Source organism: Lingula anatina, chromosome 10 (assembly GCF_051362555.1).
Source record: "Lingula anatina isolate TDL-2025a chromosome 10, LinAna3.0, whole genome shotgun sequence".
Taxonomy (NCBI): Eukaryota; Metazoa; Brachiopoda; class Lingulata; order Lingulida; family Lingulidae; genus Lingula; species Lingula anatina.
This window is the reverse complement of record NC_141776.1, coordinates 17,781,663-17,791,803: the sequence shown is the minus strand read 5'-3', so window position 1 is coordinate 17,791,803 and position 10,141 is coordinate 17,781,663. Positions and strand designations below refer to the sequence as shown.

Sequence of the window (10,141 nt, the reverse complement as noted above, 5' to 3'; positions counted from 1 at the left end):
CCCTGGGGGTTCACGCTAAATAGCTGTCAGCCGAGCGGACACGAAAGTTAATTACCCCCTTACAGCTTGTAGTAGGCGGGACGGACATTTAAGCCAGATTATCTGACAGTAATCTAGTGAGACTCCCCGCGGGGATAGATTGATCTAAAATCTATGGGAATACAGCCTTAGTTCACTCAGTACTGCTTGCTTTTTCTGTTCGTAAAATGAATGGTTGCATCATGGGTAATTTGAAGAAAAAAAAGAGAATCTGGTGTATCTAGTCAGCGTATTTTATTCGTTGTAGTGCCTTGTGTTATATTGCTTAGGTGAACACCCAGGATTTCAGACTTAAAATTTATTTATTTACTTATGTATTTATTTATTTACCGCCTCAAAGATGAAAGAAGTAAAATAATACATATAAGATCACCCGTGTACGTTATAAAAGTATAAAATCATTCTCGTCTTTCATCATGTACTAATACATGCATTGTGGCAATAAATTTTATCACTTCTCTAAAATTTTCCATAATATATATTCCAAAGATGTAGTTTCAACATAAAGTCCCTCTGTAGTTGTATGGCAAAATACTTCTATACAGTACGCCAGTACTTGGTGTGTTTACCGCACCATGTCATTAAGGCAGTACATTGTCAGTGGGCAAGGACGGTCGCATGGAGAGATGGTTAATACAGATTACGAGCGACCACCAAAGATGGGTCTTGCTGTCCACTTAGGACAACCTGACAAAACATCTGCTAAATTGTCATGAAGATGACGATAACTGCTGCCCACAAATGGAGGGCAATCCCATATTTTATTAGCAGATGACAACGACGAAGGTGTTGGTGGTGGTTTGAGGTACAATTAGGTGCCAATAGCGAAAAAAAGTGAAGATAAATAAGTAAACACATATTTACTGTGGGTATATTGTCAATTTGCAACCAGATTAAATTAATTTTTTTTTTCACGTATCGCAGTTCAATGACTTTTGTTAAGGAACGCAGCGGTCATTTAAAAACCACTAAACACCGTGCCAATCACAAAATTGGCCCATAAAGGAAACGACCTCTATCTTCCATTATCGTTTTTATCATGACAAACTATGATTAAAAAGACCTGCTGGGCTATTTAACGAACTAGGACAATAACATAGCCCTTCTAATGACATATCTTAACTACCAACGGGTTAAACTTACCAATGGATTTTCAACTAAAAAAACAACCTTTTCCGACACGCGGAAGACCTCCAAACGTTTCCACCAGTCATCCATTCTGTCAGTTTTCAGGATACCCAGTTGATGCCCAGTTGACTAGTGTGCTGTTTCAGTTAAAATGCCGTATTGACACCGGTGTCATGCACCAGAAAGTCCCCCGTGACACAGTCCCCTTCCCATTACTTTGTATAGGTAAGCCTCACCCTAGATTTTGACCCACTTAGGTCAGACTAACCCTAACCATTATAACTATTTGGTTGACAGACTTTCTGTCACACGGACCCTCAGTTTCGTGAAAATGTCATGACCTGCATATGGATATAATATGTGTCAAACATCATAGTCATGCAGGGGAAATATGAATAGGCAGGCATAAATGGGACAAATGTATACAGGGCGAGACTCAGCTTGTTTTTATGTGAGTTTCTGGAAGCTTTTCAAAACCAGTTCTAACTAGTCTGCGGATTAAATATGGCGCCACTCGCTTGAAAGCGTGCCGAGATTTTATAACTCCGCCCATGCTGGGACGGCGCACACAGGAGGTGACAATCCATTGTCATTTTTCTTTTATAAGTCATATTGACCTTAGTCTCATTTAGTTTTAAAGAAAAAATATAGTTTCATTGTGTTTGTAAACATTTCGCAGCATAAACGAGATTATACGGTTTTGCAATAAGCAATCGACTTGAAATAAAAATGATAATCCGAATAATTGATCAGTGTACTACAGTGTGACGTAATTTGGAACTTTAAGTAATCATTTAAATTATAAGCGTCATCTATTGTGATGGTGGCATGCTTAGAACCTGTTCTTCTTATCCAAGATATTAACATTTCTTTTTCATTTCTTAAGCCCACCGAGATCTGCACAACATGCACCGACAAGTAGCCAAATGGGCCACATTCAGTAACCCTACGAAGTCAATTGTGTCAATTATCACTGGTCTAAAGTTCCATTTAAAAGTAAAATTACTTGAGTTTGAACACCGTGCACAACAGGAAAATGTCTATCCGTGGGCATTATCAAATACTAACGTATGTCAGCAGAATGCTTCGTTTGGAAATTTACTTGACGTGGAACGATGGACCAGGAAGTGATGTACTCATTAAAAAAAATCAGCTCAAAACTTATGCACAAATCAAGCGTTTTTTAAAACAGAATTTTTGCCTATGGGGTATCATGAACTTATGTGCTATGGATGTTTTCTATCTCAGAGAACATAAATTTTACTTTAAGTGTCCTTCTTTAAAAATGTCTTGATTCGATTTTGAGTTGACGATATGATTGGTCCCGGGGTGTAGAAGAGACGGACTTTCTTCCATTTTCAAGCCTACTAAAGCCGTGTCGTCTGCCTGCCACGTCACGTGATCTGTCTCACTGTCGCCAAGGATACACCTGGCTGTCTGGTCTCGAGTCGATTTCAGGAAGGAGACCAAATCTGAAAATAAGGTCAATTATAAATTACTTTATGTTACTTTATTCAACCAAGGTCCTGTGTCGCCAATACTAAAGGTTATAAAAAATGAAATAACAGAACTGGGAAGAAATTTGTGGACCCTGCACCATCCCAGTCGTATTCTCCTTTAGTTTAAAGAATATGTGAATAATAATTTTAAACAAAGTATTACTAATGACAATTTTCAATATAGTACCGTATTACCCTGTTTCATATTTGCTCAACGGGAATTGTTGCTTACGTTTCCTTTCAATTTACTTACATGTCCCGCCTACCCCTTGGGCCTCCGTGATATTACTTGACTCTCCATCTTTCTGGTATGACTGCAGTAAAATATATCTGCAAATAAGATATGTCACAAAAAACTTTTACAATTACAATTACTTATGTGTACATAGCATAGCTGACGAAACGAGTTGTTACATGTAGTAGAGATTTTGTTTCATACTAAAAATTACCCATTTTGGCAAATTAATAAGGTCTCTGCATAACCTATAGTCAACCAAATAGTGCATTTCAACTTGAAGTTGCGGATATTCTTTGAATCCAGATATAACTTAATGATAAGAATGTTTTATTGTGTCTCACTAATGATGTGTATCAGAGAATTAAAGAATATCACCATTCCAATGTTTCGCGTGACCTTTATCGATTTGACAAAAAATGTAACAGCTGGTTTAAAGCACGGATACTAAAGCTTTAGTGCCCGTATTTTTTGTATTGATAACCATATAAGGTTTCATACTTACTTAACAGCAATCGTAATGTGGTATGATCGAAACTCGGTAAGTGCTTGTATGCATTTGTTGTATGCTTTCCGAACACTATCGTCACGATTCAATCTCGCTAAAAGGAGAAATATTCAAATATTTATCTAAATATAAGTGTAACAGCCAGAGAGTCTCTCTCCCACGCAATGACTACTAAAAGTAACTCATGGAAATCGATGACTGACACCAGTTTAACATAATCCAGAAATGAAAACTTTTATGCGTGGCGTCATAACGCCACTAGACGGAGACGCCGTGCCTGCAGAGGATTTCTTTGCACATCAATGAGACAACAGAGCAATAAGACGACTCATTCAAAACCGTCAGGGAGGTTTTCAGATGTATGACCCATTTCACATGTGCGTTCATCTTTCATCCTAGAATTTTGTCACTTACAGATGTGCTGTTTACGATGTAAGTGACGCCTGCTGAAAATGAAGGGGGTAGACCTGGTGGTACACAATGAGAGTGCTCTTCAGCTTTTAAGCGGCATTATTTGTACACACTCATTTCCGACCAACTGCGTGCTAAGTGGCCAATATTGTCACATGCTTATTAAATATATTATTTCACCCACCGTGATGTCTGAGAGAAGGTCCCTTTTCTATGGCGTTCAGAAACTCTTTGTGGCTGGCAGGCATATATTCCCGAATTTTTCTGAGATATTGCTCTGCTTCTAAATGAAAAAAAAAAAAAACAATAAGAAAAAGAACAGGCCTACTTGGCTCTTGTTATTTTTTTTAATTATTATTATTATTATTTTTTTTTTTTGCCTATCGATTACGACCTACTCTTCTCTGCGTATTTTGTACATGCCATTCCAAAACAAATACCATGTGTTGACGACATAGAACATTTGCCAAAATTTTAATCGTTCTTACTCATTTACTTATATAGTTTAACTTACCTGCTGTATGTTTGACCTCAAATATGGCGTCAAAGGTCTGGATGGTTGAACTCTGGGCTGCACTTGCTCCCAAGTACTTCAAAAGCAAAATAACAATCATTTAAGCTCTTTGGTTCTTATCATAGCAAGCAAATCGAATATCAAGAAACTGATTTCGATCAATGAACCTACCCGGTAAACAAAACCACTGGGGATCGCTAGTGTACATTGTACGTTGTACTGTATATAAATTACGCTTGACATAACTTCAGATTTCATTTTGTCCAAAGAAGGGACTTCTTACTTGTAACGGTGAATCGCTGACACCTTCGTATATCAGTCCTTCCGGGAGAAATTTGCTTTGTGCTCCCCAACTACAAGAGAAATTTTTGATTGTCATACTAAATATCTCCAATGAGACCTACAGGTTAAATCAGTTATGACTGTGTTACTTATCCACTTAGATATTGCAGAAATTAACATCGCTATGTTATGAGATAATACTGGTACGTTTGAAAAGGAAACACTGGGGTGAATTTAATGACGTAACAAGAACGTTATTATTTTGCAAATTTCGGTGCCATTTTGTAAATGCCGTTCTCTTATTAAGTTTCATGGTGTGCGGCATTTTCTTTAAAATATCATTGGCTCTAGTCGCACATACATTACAAAACTTCCATGACGTACCCTTCGAAAAACGGTCGAAGTTTATGATAAAATGTCCAAGGGTCCTGTTTTTCTGTAAAAAAATTAAGATAATTGATTGAGAATCGCGGAAACTACTAATATATGTACAAACAGTTTTAAAGAGACATTTTTGCGTAAATACACATGTTAATATAGATATTGCATTTTGAGAGAGAGAGAGAGAGAGAGAGAGAGAGAGAGAGAGATGGGACAAAAAGACAAACAGACAAACCGTGCATTCTGGACAGTGTTTGTTGCATCCTCTGAATGGTGTCAGCCATCCCTTGCAAACCTTCTATCAAACCATCGTCATCACCTGTCGTCAACGCCTGATATGTTTTAATTATATCCTAAAATATAAAATAACACTCAAACCTGGTGCAAAACTATGTCTTTACCTACATATAAGTACCGACTTCTGTATATACGCCTTTTTCAAGTATGGATACTTTTATTTATAAGTATCTGTCCTGCCCATTTGACGTACCCTTCAACAGTAAAACCGTAACCGTACGCGTGCCTTTTGAGTCGAGTTTGTGCTTATGCGTGGTGCACGTGTTTTTGTATTGAGTGCTTAAGAGTGGGTGACGAAAGAGAAACCAAATTATTTGAGCAAGATAGGACAGTTGGAAACAGAATCCAACCTATACAAACGAGTGTTTAGGATATTTATTTGTCAGTTGTTGGATCAACTTATTCCTGAGCGACTGCACTTGACAGTAAAGGCAGTAATTTAAACGTACCTTGACTCCCTTGCCAAAGTCTATTTCGATTAGAACAGAAACTATGAAAAACCAGTCAGTTTGAGGACTGCCGGGTGCGCAGCAAATACGTTCAATGTCGCTGAAATAAAATTTCGTCAAAATTATCACATTATACATTCAACAAAAGTATAATCAAACATTCATAAAACGCCGGTTGACGCTAAAAAATTAGTCTAAGTCGTAGAGCAACGTCACTTGTATCAAATACACGTCTCAGCTTGCAGTCACGCATCTCAAATAGTGACAAATACAATGTCAGGAGAAACGACCATATTTTGAATAAAGACGGTGGACTTGTAAAGGTCTGAACCTAGTACATCTGTTCTTACTAGCGCCTGATTTGCTTGTTGTCAATTAAAACTCCGGATTCACTCCTACAAAAGGCAAAATCAAAATATGAAGAGAGTGAGCGCCGTGAAGAGACAAAGTGAAGAAATACATACAGCACCTGCTGTCTTAGAATTCACATTAAGCAAGAGACAAACCTGCTGTCTTCCGATTCCTTCCTCCAGTTAGCCAGTATACCTGCCATGTAGCAGTAGACAGGGTTAAGTCCTAGGTACTGGGACACGTGGTACCATGGTACAGCGACAGCCCTCGGAAGAACCTGCATATATAATATAATATAATATAATATAATATAATATAATATAATATAATATCTTTACTCATACAATTAAACAATTCTTAAAATCTTGTGATAAACCACACTTCTTGCCATCACTCGTTCTTCTGATTTCTTCATTCTTGGTGTATTTTTAAACGTTTCCTTAAAGGGATAATAACTGTTCGTTTCGGCCAAAAAATGAATTTTCCTGGAGTAAACAACAATTTTCCCATACTTACCAATGGTTAATGAATCCATTTTTACATTCAAAGTTAGTCCCTGGTTTGTTCCTAAAAAGTTTGGTCTTGTGTTTGGTCTTAAGAGATTTTAACAGAGTACAGCCATCAATGGAGGTCAAGTGGTCTAAAGACAAGCTCAGATATCAGAATAATAGCTATAACTGCCGTTTTTTTTTTGTTTTTTGTTTTTTTTTTGTTTTTTTTTTTTTTTTGTAAAACAGAATATATTATATTTCTATGAGTTATTCACATTGTTTTTATTGTGAAATATAGATCTCATACAAAGAGTTATTATCCCTTTAAGCTTGATAGAGAACGTGGATGAACACTGCCATGTTTTAACTAATCATACCTTAGGTATCACGCCCTTATCTCTGTCCTGCCAAACATAACAGTGTGCAATTGTAGACAACAGACTGTGGGCTAAACAATACTCTTCATAACTCTTCAGACGATTGTAGTCCAGATATGGTAACTGAAATATTAAGGCGAGTTGGGAAATTATGGCGAGTTAGAATCAGTCAAACTTTAGATGATAATTTATAGAGAAATAATCATGTTTCTCATTTAAACTAGAGTGGTACAGAAATTGAATGAAAGAAATTCTAACATTAATAGGGCTATGACAGTTTTATTCCATAGTCGGATTACACACATATGAAACGGATGAAAAGGCGGTTAATTTATGTATATAAATGTTCAAATGGTATTTGGTCTTTGTTTTGCCCCTCATGGCCTCATGTTGGTGGCATTAAACTTTTTCTTCAGCACTACCTTTTTAACTTCATCTTTCAGATTTCTTGTGTCCATCAACTTTGCAGCTTTCTTTCCAAGAATTTCCCAAGGAAGGAAATATTCCGACAGATGTTCCTAAAACAATTCAAAATTCGAAAGGACGATAGATTTGGGCAACATATACCACTTTGCAGCTGACCAAAAATCGAGGTGTCAAAAAAATAAAAATAAAAATAAAAACGTCGCAAACTTGTGTTGCACCCGGGTGCCATAATCAAAGATACAATTAGAAAGACCTCATCTATTTTGTCTTACCTTCGGAGACAACAACAGTCATATTTGATCAATGCCTTTTAAGTTAAAAGTTAAAAAGTTAAAAACCCCATCGAAGTGACCAAACATGTTAGAAGCTGTTTGAGTGACCTGCGAGCTGAATGTCGTGGTGGAAAAGCAAGGAGAAAATTCAGAGATGATGCTCTTTCCAGTTAATTCGACTTTTAATGCCAGAGCGCTGCCAAGGAGAGTGGAAGTGCGCATAATGCAGCCGCCGAAAGGGATAGTAGTAATTTAGAGCTCAAAAGCAGTCCGCAGCAGAAGTATGTTGTTGAATTGTTAGGTGTATTTGTGAAAACTTGAATATACATGTAACTGGTTTTCAAATTTTTTTCTCGGCGCACTACTGCACTGACCACGTGTAAGACGGAAGTACCGGTAAAAGTTGCAAAGGTGTGAAAAATATGTAAGCTGATAGCAACCCTATATTTTTTGTCTTTGTCGACTTGCCTGGCTTACCTGACAGGCGGCAGTAGGATCCACAGGTGTAAAAACCTATACCATCTGCCAAACCTTTGTATTTTAAGGTACTTCCTACTCGTGTAATTCGGAATGAAGCACGTACATGTCGGGTGACAGGTCTGACACGTGTGAAAAACTATTACAACTGCTCTACTACCTAACTTTTACTGTAAACATAGAACTGTATAGTGTTTATTTGTGTTTGTTTTAAAATAATATCCAGGTTCAGGGTTTTCTTTTTGTGTGTGAAAATACTTGCAAGACTGGAGTTTAAGTAACCTCACCCGAATCGACTGGAATGGCTTCACACGCTGCTTACGTCACTATATAGCCTACATCATCGTGGCGCCTCCACGCGGGCATATCTTAAACTAGATTCAATTCAATCCGTGTAAAAAGTATAAAATGTAATTACTTTTTTAATTGATCAAAAATGCTTTTATGGGCACATAACCGATAGTTTTAACCCCTTTATTCAACACATATGCCTCTGGTTAATTCATGACACTTCTCTCTACTCACGTTAGAGAAAAGTGCACATAATTAATCAGCGGCCCTGTTAAAGGGTTTCTGAAGACGACAGAAGTTAGAAAATCTACTGCTACAAACAACATGCCGCTGGCTTTTTTGACAAAAGTTTTATTGTCATTAAGAGAATATGCCGTTCCTCTGAAGGCACGCCTGAATTATACGGACAAAATTTTCGTTGACTTTGATATACTCTTCTTTTGGTATACATGTCGCTCTGATTTCTTTGGTGATAGTTGCTGTGGGACAGTGTGGGGTTTTTCTTTAGTTCTCAGAAATATAGGTTGTATATAGTTTGTAAACAGATAATAACTGACATTCACGTTCTTGGGTTACATTTACACTGGTGAACAATGTATTTAAAACAGAAAGGAAAAGTATCAAAATCGCAAATAAACGTCATGGTAACTATAAAGAATATTAATATATCCCCCTATTCAATTATTCCAATGGGCAATTAAAGCAAAAATCTATTCACAAAGTTTTCCAAAAGTAAGAAAGAAAGATGCATATAATTAAAATCACAAAGGCCTGTTCGACCATATAACGAACTAGGACAATGAACATCTCCCTAATACCAACTGATTTTCTAATAACATATCCTAACTTCCAATGGGTTAAACTTACCACTGGATTTTCTACTAAGAACCCAACCCTCTCCGACACACGGAAGTCTTTCAAACGTTTCCACCAGTCATCCATTTTGTCAGTTCTCAGGACGATACCAGTGGACTAGGGTGCTGTAATAATTCAAAATGCCGTATTGGCACCAGTCATATCAACATACATCATGACAGGGACCAAAACTCAAAGCTAAGCAACCAATCAGACGCCAGCCTCGCTTTCACCTATGACAAAAATTTTCAAATCCTCAGCCGACCTTCGACTCCCGAGCCGTTTACATGTTAAATGCTTACCTTCTAGCTCGTATCCCTTGAGTTTTTGGCAGACACCGCCCAAACACAGCAGCTCAGAAAAACGGTGATTCTGGATAACCATCCAACTTGACACGAGACACAAGCGAGACACTTGTGATCAAGCATGATACTATAAAGCCGAGATGGCTTTGTCATTCACAATGGTGAGATGCCATTGATGAAAAAATCACCGGACAAATTAAGGCGAGACATCTTTGTTAACCGACCACCCCCCTTTCCCCCTTTTTTATTTTTCCCTTGGATTTGCAGCTGATGAAGGTCACTTGTTGACCGAAAAGCTCTCTCTGCAACCAGTCCATCTGGCGTTTCTCCCGACAGGCAGTGCCACTACATTGCCATGTTTACCTTGGTCCACGATTACAGGCGAGACACCTCAATCGTATTAATCACTGAATACCCTTTTCAGAGCTCCATATAATGTCCTCGGTACATACCATGTAGATACTTAGAGACTTGGAATACCTTTTCAAGGTACCCAGTGACATCCTATGAACACGGTTACCTAATGATCTCTCAGAATCTTCTCAATCCACCA

General features: G+C 37.7%; 1 protein-coding gene across 1 annotated transcript; it reads right to left on the bottom strand.

The window, feature by feature from the left end:
- Positions 1 to 256: 256 nt before the first annotated feature.
- LOC106162759 (indoleamine 2,3-dioxygenase 2-like) lies at positions 257 to 9,574 on the bottom strand. Its single transcript, XM_086996929.1, has 13 exons — positions 9,296 to 9,574; positions 7,385 to 7,480; positions 6,963 to 7,085; positions 6,250 to 6,371; positions 5,744 to 5,843; positions 5,233 to 5,350; positions 5,001 to 5,052; positions 4,618 to 4,687; positions 4,335 to 4,410; positions 4,005 to 4,103; positions 3,407 to 3,503; positions 2,920 to 2,996; positions 257 to 2,639 (listed from the first exon to the last, which is right to left on the bottom strand). The coding sequence occupies exons 1-13, from the start codon at positions 9,368 to 9,370 to the stop codon at positions 2,428 to 2,430; spliced, it is 1,317 nt and encodes a 438-aa protein (XP_086853055.1). The 5' UTR covers positions 9,371 to 9,574; the 3' UTR covers positions 257 to 2,427.
- Between the last annotated feature and the right edge of the window lie 567 nt (positions 9,575 to 10,141).

Coding starts and splice junctions, on each gene's coding strand:
- LOC106162759 (XM_086996929.1), bottom strand. CDS start 9,370: ATGGATGACTGGTGGAAACGTTTGAAAGACTTCCGTGTGTCGGAGAGG. Junction 4,411..4,617: donor TCAGCGATTCACCGTTACAA/GTAAGAAGTCCC, acceptor TTGCTTTTGAAG/TACTTGGGAGCAAGTGCAGC. Junction 2,640..2,919: donor CCAAGGGGTAGGCGGGACAT/GTAAGTAAATTG, acceptor CCTTATTTTCAG/ATTTGGTCTCCTTCCTGAAA.